The 19,376-nt window shown below is 34.6% G+C and overlaps 1 protein-coding gene across 3 annotated transcripts in view; it reads left to right on the plus strand.

The window, feature by feature from the left end:
* The window catches only part of SH3BGRL (SH3 domain binding glutamate rich protein like), an 84,826-nt gene extending 65,798 nt beyond the window's left edge, over positions 1-19,028 (plus strand). For all 3 annotated transcript variants that reach the window (XM_047844900.1, XM_047844898.1, XM_047844901.1), the window contains 3 exons: positions 5,789-5,974; positions 10,411-10,491; positions 17,682-19,028. In XM_047844900.1, coding sequence (XP_047700856.1) covers positions 5,789-5,974; positions 10,411-10,491; positions 17,682-17,714 — 300 coding nt within the window. In that variant the 3' untranslated portion in view covers positions 17,715-19,028. The remainder of the gene's footprint in view (positions 1-5,788; positions 5,975-10,410; positions 10,492-17,681) is intronic.
* Positions 19,029-19,376: the final 348 nt, after the last annotated feature.

Consider the following 19,376-nt stretch of genomic DNA (forward strand, 5'->3'; position numbering starts at 1 on the left):
CTGGCTTTTTTTTTCTTCTTTTATCTCTGAAGTAAGGGATTCTAATCTGTTTTCAACTCCAGCTAGTATTCTTATTATCGCGATTCTAAATTCTGGTTCAGACATCTTGCTTCTATCTCTGTTGGTTAAATCCCTGGCTGTCGTTTCTTCGTGCTCTTTCTTTTGGGGTGAATTCCTTTGTTTTGCCATTTTGAAGGAATAAAAGGAATCAATGAGGTAGAAATATTGAAATAAAAAAATTAAAATTAAAAAAATATTGAAATTAAAAATTAAAAATTAAAAAAACACACACAGATACAAATCAAAAAGATTATTCTAGATCCTAGGTGTGTTTTGGTCTGGGTGTTGAAAGTGGTCTGACAGATTAGAGGGAAAAAAAGGGGGGGTGGAGAAAAAAAGGAAATCGTTTGAGAATTTGAAAAAATGGTTACACTAAAGTAGACTAAAATAGATGATGTGGGTAAAATAGAATTTGAAAAAAATATACACAAAAGTATAGAATATAGTAGAAAAAATTAAAGAAAAATCTTTTTAATAAAAATTAAAAAGAAATATGAATTTTTTCATTTTCTGTATTTAAGAAAAAAGAAAAGAAATGAACAAGAGAAAAAAGATAAAGAAAAAAGAAAATAAATGAAAAATATAAAAAAGAAAAAAGAAAAGAAAAGAAAAAAAGGAAATCATTTGAAAATTTGAAAAAGTGAATACACCTTAGTAGACTAAAATAAAATGATGGGAGTAAGATAGAATTTGAAAAAAATTTACATAAAAGCAAAAATACAGTAATAAAATTTAAATAAAAATATATTTAAAAGAAATTGAAAGTAAAAATGAAGCTTTTATCATTCTGCATTCAAGAAAAAGAAAAGAAATGAAAAAGAGAAAAAAAGAAAAGGAAAGAAAAAAAGGAAATTGTTTGAAAATTTGAAAAGGTGAGTACCCTGAAGTAGACTAAATTAAAATGATGGAAGTAAAGTAGAATTTGACAAAATTTACACAAAAGTAAAAAATATAGTAATAAAAATTAAAGACATATTTTTAATAAAAATTGAAAATAAAAATGAGTTTTTTCTCTTTCTGCTGAATTCTGTGGTTCAGGTTGTGCAGATTGTTGTCTTAATCTTCCAATAAGTTTTCTAGATGTGTAGGATGGTTTAGTGTTGGCCTGGCTGTATTTCATGGACAGGAGACACACTGAAAGCTTCCATGCTGTTCCACCTTCTTGGCTCCTCCTACTTAACTTCTTTTAACTTCAGTATTCTAATCCATAAAGTGGAGGTAGTATCTTCCTTATAGCATATTATAAATATTAAGTGAAGGAGTGCCTGGGTGGCTCAATAGGTTGAGCATCCAACTTCAGCTTGGGTCATGATGTCACAGCTCATGGGCTCAAGCCCCACATCGGGCTCTGTGCTGACAGCTCGGAGCCTGGAGCCTGCTTTGGATTCTATGTCTCCCTCTATCTCTGCTCCTCCCCCACTCATGTCTTTCTCAAAAATAAGTAAAAAGCATTAAAATTTTTTAAATATTAAATGAAATAACATGTAAAAGACATACTTTGGCTGCTGTCACTTAATGGGCCTTTTATAAATGGTAATTGTGATTGATTGAAATAAATAAGACAATATATATCTCCTAGTCTTGTCTGAAAACAACCACAATTTGAAATTCCTGTGAATTTGGGAATAATTAACAAATACCTTCTAATAACCCAAAGTATCTCTCTATGCTAGATGAACCATAACTTCTGTGAGCCCAGATATTCTAAATCTTGTGAAGCTTATGAGATTCAATCCTGACTGGAACAAAAGTACAAACGGTGTGGGGAATAAGCTTAGGAATCCCCTGGGCTTACACCAATGGGTTGACAAGGCATAAAGAAATACAAAGTCATAAAATTGCTCACACCCGATTTTGGGTAAACCAAATTGGCACCCTAAGAATAGGGGGGTGAAAAGACACCCCAAGAATAGGGAGGCACAAAGGTGCCAGGAATAAGGAGGTGCAAAGGCACCCCAAAATAGGGAGGGGGTGCAGAGCCCCCAAGAGTAGAGAGAGAGAGGCAAAGGCCTGAAATAGAAACAGTGCAAAGATGCCCAATACATAGGAATAATATTAGAAATTCAGAGTGAAAGCACCCCAAATTTAGTACTATAGCAGAAAGCTGCTTTCATAGGAGAATAGGGCCAGGTTAGGTAAATTGGTGAAATTGGACTATGGACTACTGCACTGCAGGCAAAGCAGGCCAGAGCAGAGATGATTAACAAAAGAAAAGGTGTCTTGTCAACCTTGAGGTTATTCCCCTTATCTTTCTCATCCCATAGGCTAGCAAAGATACACAGAGGTTCTGCCTCACTTCTGCTGTAAACAAGAAATTAGTTTGGAGTTAAAAGGTTATTGGTATCCTCTTCAGCACATAAAAGCATTTGCAAGTGGACACTGGCATAGTCCAAAAATTTAAATCAATCTTTTGAAAAGAGCAAACACCCCTCACTTCCACCCAAAGAATGTGAAGTTATTTCAGTCCACATGTCAGGGTTGAGAATCAAGGTATCCTTCCCTCCAAAGACACAAAGCAGGGCCACTGAACAATTGTTACTTGGAAGAAACAGTTGCTCTCCTGCTAGCCTCAGTTTCTTGTCTGTCATGTCAAGAATCAAGTTTCTTTTATTTTTTTAATATGATATTTATTACAAAATTGGTTTCCATAACACACTCAGTGCTCATCCCAACAGGTGCTCTCCTCAATGCCCATCACCCACTTTCTCCTCCCTCCCCCCCCAACAACCCTCATTTTATTTATTAGACTCCACCACAAGTCTGCTAGAACTGATACATGAATTCAGCAAAGTCACAGGATACAAAATAAATGTACAGAAATCAGTTGCATTGTTATACACTAATAATGAAGCAACAGAAAGACAAATAAAGAAACTGATTCCATTCATAATTGCACCAAGAATCATAAAATACCCAGGAGTAAACTTAACCAAAGAGGTAAAAGATCTGAAAACTTTAGAAATGTTGAAAACTATAGAAAGCTTATGAAAGAAATTGAAGAAGACACAAAGAAATGGAAAAACTTTCTGTGCTCATGGATTGGAAGAATAAATATTGTTAAAATGTCAATACTACCCAAAGCAATCTACACATTCAATGCAATCCCAATCAAAATTGCACCAGCATTCTTCTCAAAGCTAGAACAAGCAATCCTAAAATTTGTATGGATCCACCAAAGACCCCGAATAGCCAAAGTAATATTGAGGAAGGAGACCAAAGCAGGAGGCATCACAATCCCAGCCTTTAGCCTCTACTACATGAAGTCATAGGGTATACATGAATTCAGTAGAATCGCAGGATACAAAATTATACAGAAATCTATTGCATTTCTATACACTAATAATTAAGCAGCAAAAAGAGAAATTAAGGAATCAACCCCAATTACAATGGCAACATAAACAATAAGATATCTAGAAATAAACCCAACCAAAGTGGTGAAAGACCTGTATTCTGGACTCTAAAACATTGACAAAAGAAATTGAAGATGACACAAGGAAATGGAAAGACATTCCATACTGATGGATTGCAAGAGCAAACATTATTAAAATGTCTATATTACCAAAAGCAATCTACACATTTAATGAAATCCCCATCAAAATGCCAATAGCATTTTTCTAAGAGCTAGAATAAACAATCTGAAAATTTGTATGAAACCACAAAAGATCCTGAATAGCAAAGCAATCTTGAAAAAGAAAAGCAAAGCTGGAGGAATCACAATTCTGGGCTACAAGTTATATTACAAAGGTGTAGTGACCAAAACAGTATGATTCTGGCACAAAAGTAGACACATAGATCAATAGAACAGAATAGAAAAAACAGAAATAAACCCACAATTATATGGGCAATTAATCTTCGACAAAGTAGGAGAGAATATCCCATTGGAAAAAGACAGTCTCTTCAACAAAAGGTTTTTTGTGAAAACTTGTCAGTTACGTGCAACAGTGAAACTGGACCTCTTTCTTTTCCCATACCCAAAGATAAATTCAAAATGGATTAAAGACCTAAATGTGAGACCTGAAACCATAAAAATCCTGGAAGAGAGCACAGACAGTGATATCTCTGACCTCGGTCATAACAGCATTTTTCTGGATATATATCTTGAGGCAAGGGAAACAAAGGCAAAAATAGACTGTTAGGACTACATGAAAACAAAAAGCTTCTGCACAGTGAAGGAAACAGTAAAAAAAAAAACTAAAAGGCAACCTTCTGAATGGGAAAAGATATTTACAAATGACATATCCAATAAAGGGTTAGTATCCAAAATATATAAAGAACTGATGCAACTCAACACCCCCAAAAATAAAATAATCCAATTAAAAACTGGGCAGAAAACATGAACAGACATTTCTCCAAAGAAGACAGTTGGCCAATAGATGCATGAAAAGATGCTCAACATCACTGTCAGAGAAATGCAAATCAAAACCGCAATCAGTTGTCACCTCACATCTGTCAGAATGTCTGAAATTAAAAACACAAGAAACGAGTGTTGGTGAGGTTGTGGAGAAAAGGAAACACTTTTGCACTCTTGGTGGAAATGCAAACTGGTGCAGCTACTGGGGAAAACAGTTCCTCAAAAATGTATAAATAGAATTACCCTATGATCCCATAATCACACTACTATTTACCCCCAAAATACAAAAGTGCTAATTAAAAAGGATAAGTGCACCCCCTATTTTTATTCCATTATGGTATACGGTAGCCAAATTATGGAAGCAGCCCAAGTATGCATTAATAGATAAATGAATGAAAAAAAGTGGTATATATACATACTTGAACATTATTCAGTCATAAAAAAGAATTAAATCTTGTCATTTGCAAGGACATGGAGCTAGAAAGTATTATGCTAAGCAAAATATGTCAGTTAGAGAAAGGCAAATACCCTCTGATTTCACTCATATGTGGAATTTAAGAAACAAGACAGTTGTGCAAAGGAAGAAAAGAAGAGAAAGACAAAGAGACAGACTCTTGACTATAAAGAACAAACTGATGGTTACCAGAGGGGAGGTGGGGTGCGAGAATGGGTGATATAGGTAATGGGGATTAAGGAATGCACTTGTGATGAGCACTGGGTGATGTATGGAATTGTTGAATCACCTGAAACTAATATGACACTGTTAAATACACTGGGATTAAAATAAAAAGTTAATTAAAAAAAAGAACTGGAAAAATGCTAGCAGGTATATATTTTTAAGAATTATTCTGTCATGAGAAAGATCTAAAATCACTTAGAAGCTATAATAATTATGGACTTTTTAATTTACAAATACAAAAATAAAAATTAAAGATAAAATTTAAAGCAAAAAAAAGGACATAATATCAAGTCATTTGGAAAGATTTTCTATGAGGCTGAAACTAAGAAAAGCTTGTAGATAATCAGAAAGCAAAGCTTCCCACTACTCGGTTTTGATTTAACTGCACTTTAGGTTATTGATATGCATTAGCTAGCCTCACTTCTGCATCATTAGATGTGGGAGTTTTCTTTGGATAAAGAAAAAAAATAGGTTTATACACGGATTTGTAGACTTAAAGCTATTCAATCCACTTGTGAGACATCATTAACAACAAAATAATAAAGAAGAAAAGCTACATATCTTCTGTGAAACCACAAATTTTGATCCGTGTCTGAATTAATTTCAGCTAGTTCACAAACACTGGCTTTTAATTTGAAAAATAAAAACAACAAAATCTTTTTTTCAACAATATAGTTTCTTTGTCCTTTGGGTTCTAGATTAAGAAGAAACAGCAAGATGTGCTTGGTTTTTTAGAAGCTAACAAAATAGGATTTGAAGAAAAAGACATTGCAGCCAATGAAGAGAATCGAAAGTGGATGAGAGAAAATGTACCTGAAAACAATCGACCAGCCACAGGGTACCCCCTGCCACCTCAGATTTTCAACGAAAGCCAGTACCGTGGGGTAAGAAACCAATTTAAACTCTTGTTTTATCGAAATGGATTGCCTCACATCCATCCTATCCCCTTCACTACACCCCCAAATTTGCATACAGCCATTTATCCTGTTCATCTCTTCATCCAACCTAGGCAGCTAGGATATTTCTACTAGGAAGCAGATGGATGAGTAATCCATCCCTACCTCACAACTTTCCTGTAAATGCATAAATACAGACCTTGGGCACATAGTTTCCTTTCCCTTTTTTTAAAGATTTTATTTTTAAGTAATGTCTACACCCATCCTGTGGCTCAGACTTACAACCCTGAGATCAAGAGTTGCATGCTGTACCGACTGAGCTAGGAAGGTGCCCTGCCTTTCCATTTCTTCATCTGAATTCTATCTAGAGCAATTGTGTTGTTTCTGTCCTGTCCATGAAGAAGTTTCTGAAAGAAGTCAGCTGCTTTACTTATTTAGATTAAAAGTAGTTAAAAAAGAGTAATATCTTATTTCCTACTTGAATCTAGTAATACTTTTATTTTGGTATTATTTAAAATATATTTTTTTTTAATTTGAGAGAGAGAGAGGGAGAGAGAGAATCCCAAGCAGGCTCTGCACTGTCAGCACAGAGTTGGATGTAGGGCTCCATCTCATGAACTGTGAGATCATGACCTGAATGGAAATCGAGAGTTGGACGCTCAGCTGACTGAGCCACCCAGGTGCCCCTTATTTTGATATTATTAATGAATTTTCATAAAATCTTAAGTTAGCTAATTGAACTCATGTAAGTAACAAGGGAAACAAAAATGGAGTTTTTGCTTTGTGACTGGTGTTTTCAAGTATGCCATCTTTAGTTCATGTAAACCCTAGAGTAGTTTCCTTTATTCTTTTAGTAACATCTGTCGTCTCTGGCAATTTTAGATACTATGGCAAGTGCAAGTATAAACAAAACAGTCTTTTCTCTTAAGGAGCTGGTTGGGAGTGAGATGTCGGAAGAATCACACACACCTGAAACAATTGGAATGTGGTTATAAATATATGTCCATGTGATGACACAGTACAGAAAGCATATGTGAGGGCTATAGGAATTTCTAGTAAAGAATTGTTTGCACTGCTATGTCCTCAGAATTAGCATGACTGAGAGAAAAATGTATTAGAGCCAGCAATCCAAATCTTCTACCTGATAGGTTTATATGGAAGTAAGAAGGACACTTTTGGGTGGGGATCTTTTTTATGTGCCAATTCAGAAAATCTAGGGGAGGAACCATGGAAAAATTGAGAACTTTATTGGCATAAAATATTTTCTCTGTGAATTCAATTTGTTCAGTTCTGAGGAGCATCCTGGAGATTTCAACTGTTGCTGCTAATGGGGCCAATGTGTAAAGACATACTCTGCAGATAAGGAAAAGACAATTGGCTCATTTAGATAGTGAAACCTCAGTGCCTCTATAATGGAAATTTCTACAAATTATTGAATACCAGGAGCTGGAAGAGGCCTCAGAGGCCATCCAGTGCAATCTAAGCCAGCATATATTCTCTTAACTTTTTTGAGTCAGAAATTTTAACTCATTTGACTTTGAAAACAAGCACATTTTAGGTTATAAGGGTAACGTTTGAGAAGCATTTACCTGGTTTATTTCTCCCTCAGAAGCCACACTGTAAAGGAATGGAGTATGTTGTAGAAATAAGGTATCACTGAGAAATAAGGAGATAGAAAGGAAGGATCAGGAGGTGAGACTTGATCAAATAAATATTTGTTAATGGAAAGAGAATCCAACTTTTACTGAATGCCTGCTATATACCAGACACTAAGGAATTTAATAACAATAAGAATTAAAATTTATCCCTATACAGACTCATATGGAGAAGAATATATAGTAACTATTCATAGAAAACATATGTATGATATGTCAGCTATTGTGCCACATGCTTTATGTGTATTATATTAATTAGTTCTCATACTAATCCCATGAGGTAGGTATTGTTATTCCTGTATTATAGATGAAGAAATTGAGGCTTAGAAGAAGGCTAACTGACTTGCTAAACCATACAGCTAGGATTTAAGCCTAAATCTGTTTTATTCTAAACCTCTTACCTTTGCTGTTGAAACACTGTGTATTTCATTTTCCTATTTATGCAAAGATCCCATTTTCGTTCTTTTTTCCATTCTGTATTATGGGGGAGGTTGACCTCAGTAAATTACATTTCCCAATCTCCATTGGTGACTGGCTACCTATTAGGTTTGGCCAATAATAGGAGATACTGGTTGGTAGAGTGGAAGACAGAGGAAAAACCAAGGTATTCCTCTCTTTCTTGCTTCTGGAAGTGTCCATGACAGCGGCTGTGTCTCCTTTGTGGTACTACATGTCTCAGCCCCTGGGTTTTGTAATATCTTCTCTACTCTTTCCTTTAACCTTGTAGCTGTGGTAGTAGCTTCTTGCTGTTGTTAATCTTTGGGTTTCCTTATCATTTCCTGTTTGCCTTTCCTCTATCACCCTCTCTCTCTGCCCCTCCCCTGCTCACTTGCATTCTCTATCTCCCTCTCTCAAATAAATAAAACATTAAAAAAGAATTAAAAATATTCTGTTTACTCTTGTATTCTTAGCACCAAAAAATGATTGGCATGTAGTAGGTGCTTAATAAATATTTTCAGAATAAATTAATTAATCTGGGTTAATTGAGAAACTGGTAATGTTCTTTTGTCTCAGAGTTAGAAACCTGTTTGGGCTTGCAAAGTCCAAGGCCAAGAAAAGATAATATACTTTGATCCAGGGCAACCTGGGTGGCTCAGTCTGTTAAGTGTCTGACTCTTGATTTTGGCTCAGGTCATGATCTCACAGTTTGTGGGATCAAGCTCCCCATTAGGCTCCATGCTGACAGTGTGGAGCCTGCTTGAGATTTTCTCTCCCTCTCTCTCTGCCCCTCCTGCATAAAAATAAATAAACATCTAAAAAATATATATACTTTGATCCCAAAACACTTGAACTAGAGTTGCATTTCTTGATCAGTAGAGTACAATTTTATGATCAGATTTAAATATAGTTGAAGACCTACTTTCTTTCACATGAACTTAAAGACTGATAAGAATTTTTTTTGTTACTTTGAACAAGAGGTAAGAAATACCTCTTCTACAACTGTTGGACTCTTTCAACTAACATTTTGTTTACTTCCAAGTGGTTGAGTTTAGAAATGATGTATATTGTTTGTATATTGTTTACCTTGAGTGCTTTAAAGGTAATGTGTCTCAGTATGAAATTGTTTGTTAGTATCCAATTAGTTTCACTTTAGAATAGTGAGCTCAAAGAGTGAGCTCATAGGATACTGTTCATATGTGCCTACTGTGTAGGGTTTATTCCTTTGTCAGCATCTAGGGTACATGATAAGGTGCTTTGAGTCAATCCTTGGGAGATTCCAGTAGGGCTAATCAATTCTGACTGTGAAAAGAATCCCTAAATAAGAGAGAGAAATTCTGATGTTTCTTGGGGTGAGGTTCCAATTTAAGATCATCCATTGCTTGAGAGATCCTCCAAGTATCAGGAACTATACATATATCTAAAATTTATATCTCCAGATCCTCCAAGTACCAGGAATTACACATACACATATAGAAAACTATAATTGATAATCTGTTGGTGAGGAAGTCTCTAGAGAAACCAGAAAATTATGAGTGCTCTTCACCTCCAATAAATCAGCCAAAATGCCAGACTTATTTCTGTGTGTTTTAAATTAAACAAAGTAAGGCCAGTTATAGGCAGTAGGTTTCCAAGTTTTCTAAGTAGGTTTGCTATTGATTATATGTCATAGTCAAATTTAGGCAATTCTATTTGTTACTTGTAAAGCATGCTTGGTGGCTTAGAGGATGACAGTGGGAAGCCCAACCAAATTCAGTCATGTGAGGCTTTTCATGGATCCCTGAATTGAAACTTTTTTGTGGTCCATTTGCTCTTCTGGTCATATTTCATGAAAATCTCATTCCCTCCTTCCAAAAACAGCACAGATTTATTACTCTTATGGTCTTGGGCATATATAGCTAATATTCAGTCTACTGAAGGTTCTGAGGATATCTCTATCTTAATAAATAATGGAAGAGAAATAATGGGGAATGGAAGTAATAGCCTCTCCTACTAGAAATAAGCAACCTCTTGCTGGCAAATAGTTGGCTGCTTTAGCTGTGGAGAAAGCTACTTGGCCTGAGGCAGATTTAAATGCTATGTGATATTAAATAATCCGTTTTGAAATTTCTGCCCCACAAAATAGCATATATTCTAACTCACATTAAATGGGATCTAACATGCCTTGATTCTTTACTACATTTCCCAGAGTCCTAGCACTATGGAAATTCGATAACCTATATGCCCCCCCCCCAAAAAAGGTTCACCAATCAGTTAGTTATGAATAAATTTGCTCTTTTATTTCCTTGTTGGTTACATATTGCTTATTCTCCTTTCCTTCTTTTCATTAAGGACTATGATGCCTTCTTTGAAGCCAGAGAAAATAATGCAGTGTATGCCTTTTTAGGCTTGACAGCTCCACCTGGTTCAAAGGTATGATTCCTTTTTTTCCTTGCTTTATTAGCCATTTTATTGCTGCTGGGTTTTTTAGTCCGTGAGATGTCTACCCTTATTATGTATTCAGATTAAGCTAGAGGCAGTGTAACATGGCTGAAAGGAAATGCTCCTTTTTTGCATGCATTTAATTCCTGGTAGGGCAGACATGTGCATAATCAAATACATAAAGTATGTGAGTGGGACGTAGGTGGAGTGACTTCACCATCAAGTTACCCAAAGCAGTAGATTTCTCATTGACCCATTCATAAATAAGTGGTTACCAACTTTAAAGACTCCATTATTTCAGCTGTCATGAATGGTTTTACATCAACAGAACACATCTTACTCATAGTAATCTTCTTGGCAGCATCTATTGTCTTTGTGTGAGAGTAAATGCTGGAGTCATCCATTCAAATTAACTAAGAGCATTGGGGCGCCTGGGTGGCTCAGTCGGTGGAGCCACCCACTTTGGCTCAGGTCGTGATCTCACGGCTCGTGGGTTCGAGCCCCGCATCGGGGTCTGTGCTGACAGCTCAGAGCCTGGAGACTGTTTCAGATTCTGTGTCTCCCTCTCTCTCTGCCCCTCCCCTACTCGCGCTCTCTCTCCCTCTGTCGCAAAAATAAATAAACATTTAAAAAATTACATAAAAATTAAGAGCATTTGAGTTTCTAAACTGGTCACTAAATTGCTGGCTAAATTTGGGACTTTCTCCCTGCCAACAACAAATAATTTTTCAAATGGCAGTGTTTCCTGGGGAGATCATATAAAGAAAAGAATCAAAAATTAAATTGCTTATTTAATGAAATGTCTCAAAGCTATGGGCTTTAAATATACCTTTGCTTTTTACCATAGGTCTTTTCTTTTTTAAAATATTTTTAAATGTTTATTTTTATTTTTGAGAGACAGAGCATGAGAAGGGGAGGGGAATAAAGAGAGGGGGACAGAGGATCAGAAGCAGACTCTGCGCTGATAGCAGCAAGCCCAATGTGGGGCTCGAACTCATGAACCAAGAGATAATGACCTGAACTGAAGTTGGCTGCTCAACCAACTGAGCCACCCAGGCACCCCATGCTTTTTACCATAGGTCTTTTCTACACAGGCTGGCTTAATCAGAATGTATACCCCCCTGTTCTATCATTTTATGTTTTATTCATAGCAACTGATTTTATGTTAAATGGATTCTTTGAACTCCAGCTCCTTCTCCAATTTCGGGAATCTGTGTTATTGCTTGTTTTCAACTAGAGATAATTTACTAACATTGCTGTCTGATTCACTGTGAAATTCTGTTTCCTTCCTGAAATTTCTTTTCCCATGAATAAAATGTCTTATTTTAGGCTTTGTATAATTTAAGTTGGAAGAAATGTTAGGTAAGACATTTCTGTTTAATCAAGTTAGTAAAACCCAAGTTAAATCATTGATTTCAGTTCAGATAAGAGGAAGTATGAAAAGAAGGATTATCTGTTTTCTGTGACTGATTACTCCCTCTTCTTTAGTTAAAAGTAGAAGTCATTCATTCAGTAAGTATTTATTGAGTGCCAAACACTAACTTGACATTGATGGTGAGACAAATATGGAGAATACAACATAGTCGCTACCTTCAAAATGTTTTTAACCTAGTGAAGGAAAAGTATACAAATAATTATATAACAAATATGACTACAAATAATTATAATCCAACACATATTATAGTAAATTCTGTATGGTGTGAAAAAAAGTGCCATAGGCATCCAGAGAAAATAATAATAAATTATTTTTAAGGAATTTGGGGAAAGTTTCATAGAGGAAGTGACATTTGAGCTGCTAGGGATTCAAAAATACTGAAATGACACTAAGGTGTCTTTCATAGAGGCAGAACAGGAACTACTGCATGTAGCTTCACATGATGATATTTTCAGGGAGCAAAGTGTAGTGCTGCATGTCTCCATAATAGGGCATATTAAATAGAGGAGGTGAGATTGACTAGGTAGGTTTGGACTAAATTATGAATGCTGTGTTAGGTACTTTCAGTTTTATCCTCTAGGTATCTAAAAGCCAAGGTAGGAAAAGGGGGAATACAGTGATAAGATTATCTCTGTACTTTAAGATGTGATTTGATCTATGTCTTAAGAGAATAAATTTGAAAGCTGTATGGATTATAAAATATTGGAGAAATGAGATATTAGAGATAGGCCTACCCATTAGAGGGTACTTTAGAAGTCCAGAAAAGTAATGAAGAGGGCTTAAAGTGGTATAGTGGCCATGGAAAGGAAAAATGAATTTAGGAGATATAGAAAACTCATGTATAATAAGATATAGAAATTTATGAGATGTTTGTGTATGTAAAGAACTGGGAAGAAGTGAAGCTATATACAGGGCTTCTAACCTGAGTGACTGGAAAATAAAACAAACATCATGTAGGAAACAAAAAAGTGAGTGATCCAGGGGAAGAGTTAGTCTTGGAAAGGAGAGGACATGCATTTTTTTCTGACATTGGACAGAATGAGAAGAGAAGGATAAAAATAGAAATTTTAATGTGCAAGGAGGTTAGAGAAGTTCATATTTTAAAATTTCTTATATTTAGTGTAAGGTCATCTGCTAGGTGTGATGGGAAATTTAAGGTATTAGAACTTTGAGGAGAATTGAAAGGATTCAGTTGGTGAAAATAGTCTAGAGTAGATTAAGATTGTGAATGGAAGTATGGCTGAGCAAAATAGAGGGTCCAGCTAGAGTTGATGAGTTCATAGTGGAGCCAGTCAGCTGATAGGTTTTTTTTTCCATCCTCATTTAAGCCTAGGAGTAAGAATAAAGTAAAACAGTGCATGTTAGCAAGGAGAGAGTGGATAGATTGGGATAATAAGAAAAGATCTTGAGTTGACAGTGGAGTTAAGGGAGGATTGGTAATAGGGAGATTGTTTTATTTTGTTTAATTTGTTTTTACTTGAGTATAGTTGACACACAATATTACATTAATTTCAGGTGTACAACATAGTGATTCAACTTTTGTACGAATTATAGTAAGCTATCATTTGTCACCATGTAATACTATTACAGTATTCCCTATATTCCCTATGCTATGTCTTTTATTTGGTGATAGGAAGATTTTGAATGCTAGTATTTCATAGGTTTTTTTTTTTAATTTTTTTTTCAACATTTATTTATTTTTGGGACAGAGAGAGACAGAGCATGAACGGGGGAGGGGCAGAGAGAGAGGGAGACACAGAATCGGAAACAGGCTCCAGGCTCTGAGCCATCAGCCCAGAGCCTGACGCGGGGCTGGAACTCACGGGCCGCGAGATCGTGACCTGGCTGAAGTCGGAGGCTTAACCGACTGCGCCACCCAGGCGCCCCATAGGTTTTTAATAGGTTTTTTTTCCAAGACTAAAAGTGATAAATTTGATATCGGAATGATGATTTTTCTATTCTTCAGCTCAGCTTTCAGAATTTTTTCCCCCTTTAATTTAAAATGACAATAAGCCTTCCAGAAAGAACTGACAAAGAGAAAGTATACAAAATAAGGGGTGACTGTGTGGCTTAGTCAGTTAAGCGTCCAGCTTTTGATTTCAGCTCAGATCATGATCTCACAGTGGTGAGATGGAGCCCAGCATTGGGCTCTGTGCTGATCATGGAGCCTGCTTAAGATTCTCTCCCTCCCTCATCCTCTGCCCCTCCCCTGCTCATGCTTACACACTCTCTCAAAAAAAGAAAGTATACAAAATAAGAAATACAACTAGTTAACCCACATTTGAAAAATGCACTGACAATAAAGACATGTGATAAAATGAGATTCAATTTTCATCCATGAAATTAGTAAATATAAAACAAAAGATAATACTCAGTGCTAAGAAGGGTGCATTAAAATGCTCACATATTGCTGGTGGTAGTATGAATTGGTACTTTCTTTTGATAACTAGAATGGCAAACAGGTATCAAGGACCCTAAAATGTTTACAGTTCTTCACCCAGTAATTTCACATGGGGTATTATAGTCTTCATTAATGAAATAATTCTATACATGGAAAAAGTTTTATGAATAAAAACATAAATCAAAATGCTATTTGCAATCCTAAAACTTTGGAAGTAAATTAAATGTCTAACAGTGGGGTCAACCAAAATAAATCAACACTGAATGAATTTTATGGATAAAAATATGTTTCAAAGCACTATATATAATCCTGAAACTTTGAAAACAAGTTAAATGTCCAAAAATAGTGTTGACAAAAATAGTTTATTCACTGAAAGAACTAGTGCTTTCATTAAAAAAATGAGTTTGTGAAAAGATACATTATAATAAGGTATATAATTGTTTTTACTGTATGATTAATACTCTATGTTAAGAGACTGAACTGAACCATAGCTAAACATGAATATTTTTCTCCTTTCTTTATGTTCCAAATAACTTGCATACATTCTATTTACATTTAAAAATTATTCAAAACCAATTCAGTGGAGAACTTGGTATTTAAAAATATCTTCTGACACATATTTCCATAAAACAAGGAATCCTCCTGTGAAAGACAATTTTTATATTATTTTGTATATGGATGCATTCAAAACAGGGTATATTAATATTTACTATTTATTTTATTAATATGGAAGATTATTCCTGAGTACTAGCATTTTTTTATAGAAGGTGATGGTTTTCAGATATGAAATAACATTTTTTTACTAAAAAATAAAAATCTGGTGATGTTAATGTTGAGAGAAAAAATTATTGACGCATATTCACTAGTAGTATATTGAGGGAGTAGAGAATGCTGGTTGCAGAAATGTTCTCATTAGCTTTGGTTGAACCACACTGCTTCAGGGAGGAGCAATGGAGTCTGCCTCTGCTGTGAGATTTGAAACATTCCTATTTCCACTAAGCCCATTCTATTTTATCACATCTCCAAGAGAAATTTTATATTAATTTCACTTAGCTGTGGTGTTGGTCCTAGTTACTTGGCAAAAAGTGGAGAAGAGAAAAGCAGGAAAGAAGGACGTATGCTTGAAATGGCCAAGCACTGAGCTAGACCCTTCACATACAACTCATTTTATCCTTAAACCATCGTTATGAGCTAGGTGTCCTCAATGACATTTTATAGAAAAGGAAACTGATGCTCAGATAATTTAATTTGTCCAAGGTTACATAATTATTAAGTAACAGAGCTAAAATCTGAACCCAGGATTATTTGATGCAAAATTGGTACATTTATGGAATGATGTTTATATTAGGAATAAAGGGGGAAGATACCTCATATGGCTGTTTCCAAATCTCTCAGTTTAATTAGATAATCCATGAACTATAATTATTGGCTACTTACATTTATGTACTAACAAATATTTTAGCACAATTTATATATTTGATGGATAAAATATAATTAGAAAAGTAAATAATTTACTTTAAATACAATGTATTATTGCAAAGGCAAATTACAAAAAAATTGAATAGCTTTTTTGTTTTGGATGTCTGTGCCAATAATTTCTTCCATTAAAAGGGATAACTGAGAGATAAAGGATTTATAACTAATTACAGCAAAGAGTGATAAGATGTGACTTTAGGGATTTAGGGTGTTTCCAAAATACTAGTTACTCAGAGGCATTAGATGTGCATAAAAAGAAGGACTTCACATTAGGACATATTCACATTTTTATTTCTATTTCTATTGTATTTTATTATTTTTTTTTTTTAGAGAGAGAACACGAGTCAGAAAGAGGGGCAGAGGGAGAGAGAGAGACAGAGAGACAGAGACAGAGAGAGAGAATTCTAAGCAGGTTCCACACTCAGCACAAAGCTGTACACAGGGCTCCATTCCACGACCCTGGGTGATGACCTGAGCCGAAATCAAGAGTTGGGTGCTCAGCCGACTGAGCCACCCAGGCACCCATATTCACATTTTTATATAACTACTTCCCCAATGATATGAGCTAAGCCTTTGAGGAGTCTTAGTGTAAAATTCATTATGTTATGAGGAAATTCTCACAAGCTTGTTCCATAAAATGAAACAAAATGCATAATGAGGGTCTAAGATATATTCATTTTGACAACGTAACATGATATTTAAAGTTTTAAAAGCGCTTAGGATCTTTTTTTTTTTTTTTGCCAAGGTTTCTGGAAGGTAGTATTTTACATCTGTTTTGTTGAAAATGTACTAAGAATGAATTACAGGGGTTCATGGGTGGCTCAGCTCAGTCAGTTGAGCTTCTAACTTTGGCTCAGGTCATGATCTCATGGTTCATGTGTTTGAGCCCCAAATCAGACTTTGCACAGACAGCATGGGGCCTGCTTTGGATTCTTTGTCTCCCTCTCTCTCTGCCTCTCCCCTACTTGTGCTCTCTTTCTCTCTCTCAAAAATAAATAAACATTTTTTTAAAAATTAAAAAAAATGAATTACAGTGTCCTCTTTTGCATCCTTCTTTCTTTCATTTCTACCTTTTTTTGTTTTGTAAGAATCTAGGCATCTTTCATTTTTGCTCTTTCCCCCTTCTTCTGGGCAGAGTATCTGGAGTATTCAGCTACTCCTACTCCTCCTGAGACCATCAAGTATTCAATTTATGACAGGTGTTTAGAATGATATTGTCTAGTATGCATGATTTCTACAACCTAACTCTGAAGTTTCTTTCACCAAAGTCACTCTTACCACCCATCTTTAGTTCCATAAACTTTCCTTGAAGTGTATTTTGTGTCAAGTAGTATGGTAGGTTCCAGAGCACACCTATAGGTCAGAGTTCCTATGGTAGAAATACTCATTGCCCAGAGGAGAAGAAAGAAAACCTGACCTGTTTTCCTGCCTACCGTTATAAAATTTAAAGCAACAACATTTTAATAAATATCACATTTTTAAAGTAATTTAAACCTTAATTAAACAAAACAACTAACTGTAAACTTTAGGTGACAATGTTTTGAACACTCAATTTTTGATGAAAAATCACAGAGAAAGGAAATCATTTATTTTTTAAAATTTGAACTATAATTGGAAATCACTGGCTTTTATGGAATTATTTCACACAATTAGTAATGATTAGGCAGTCTTCTATTACATCTGCTTCTAAGCAGAAGTTTCTATTTTATAGTTTTTCTATTAAGAATTTTTAAGCAGTCTTCTCTGGGAAACATTTGTTTTTGTTTTTGAATATTCTTAATAATTTGAGCTAATATAGTGTAACCAAAATGTACATGGATGTCTGTTTTGTGATATTTAAATTTATGTTTTGTTTGTTTTTCATTTCAGGAAGCAGAAGCTCAGGCAAAGCAGCAAGCATGAACCTGAAACATTCTGCCTTAAGCATCCTGAAAAAGGAATCTCTATTGCTCTTAAAATTATCTTCAAAAGAAATCAGCTTAATGTTGAGATAATAGATTATTTGGTGTTTTCACATGCAAACAATCAAAATGAATAATACATAATTAAAATGTGAGTATTATGATGAGGAGAATGAGAAGTGAACAAAATTTTTAGATGTCATGGAATAGTATTGTTATCTGCCAAGGCATTTTATATACTTCAGTGATTGTAAAAAAGAAAAAAAAGACCTGTGCCTTTTCTGGTATTATTATTGCAGCTTTTAAAACAGAGCAAAAGAATCTGTCTCTTGTTCCAAAATTGCCTCATTAATTTTAGCTAACAAAAATATGTACCCTTTGATGTAACATTATTGTGATTAAAAAGCAGTTGCAGGTAATTTTTATATGTCAGACATTGTAATTTCTTATGGTAATTATAACATTCCCATTATTTTGTAATTGAAACTTTTATGTACTAAACAGGTTTTTTTATGCTTCTAAATGTAGCCCTTTATTGTTTACTTCAGTGATCAGAACAGATGATCTACAAAAAAAAAACAAAAAACAGATATGTTCAATTGACAAGTTCCTCCCTTAACTGCAGAGCTATGATGCAATTATGTTTCTAAGTTGCTTGCCTCATTGAAACATGTATATATATACATACACATATATATATATGTATGTATATATATACATATATATATTATGAAAGTGGGCTAGCATGTAATTTTAAAATGGCATTCTTTTTGCAAAAAGCTCAGACTTCTAATTAACTATTACAAAATAGGTCAGCACTCAATGCCCAAGTCTGGTTTTCCTTAGGTCTTTGCTAAAAAAAATCTTAATGGTTCACACTTTTAAATCAACTTGTGGTCATGAATGCCACTACCTCTCAGATATTTGACATGTTTGTTTCAGCTTGGGCACATATTGTATGAATATGTAAATCTAAGCAGAGAGAATCTTTTCTATGCTTCTATTCCAGTGATAACACAAGTATCAGATAAAAGAGTCAATTTTTAAAATATTAATTATGAAAACTTGTAAGAAAACAAAAAACATTATGACTTAATTACTTACCCAGAAGATATACATATTGTACCTTAGTTCCACACTACTTTATTACTTAAAAAAAACCACCTTTTACTTTAAATTACCTTACCCTATCATTTGATGTGTGCAAGTCTGTGTTCTATGCCAAAATCAACATACAGTGAAGACATAGTTTTGTTTACTGAGATTCAAACTTAATGTGATGCTTTACAATAAACTCAGTCCTTTTAGAAACATATTTTACGTGTTCCTGGAGTTTCTAAATAGTATAATAGTAATTTTAGATGAGTAATACATGTTTTAGAAAGTGGGAAAGGAGAAAAGAAAAAAATGACAGAAAATAATTTAAATGTAATTTCTAAATTTCCTTTTTTAGGATTCTAAATTTTGCTATATACACTAGAATTAAACAGAATTATTCCATTGTTTTGTCTACAAAAATATGCCATAGAGAACTCTAGAGAAAACAGGGTGCCTTGTAATTGATTCTGGAAAATGCTAGAAAAATGTTTGGTCAATATTTTCTCCTGAGCTTTATTAAATGCTGATTTATGAAGTTTTGGGATGATGGGGGACTCATGGGGTC

The sequence above is a fragment of the Prionailurus viverrinus genome, chromosome X, assembly GCF_022837055.1.
Source record: "Prionailurus viverrinus isolate Anna chromosome X, UM_Priviv_1.0, whole genome shotgun sequence".
Taxonomy (NCBI): domain Eukaryota; kingdom Metazoa; phylum Chordata; class Mammalia; order Carnivora; family Felidae; genus Prionailurus; species Prionailurus viverrinus.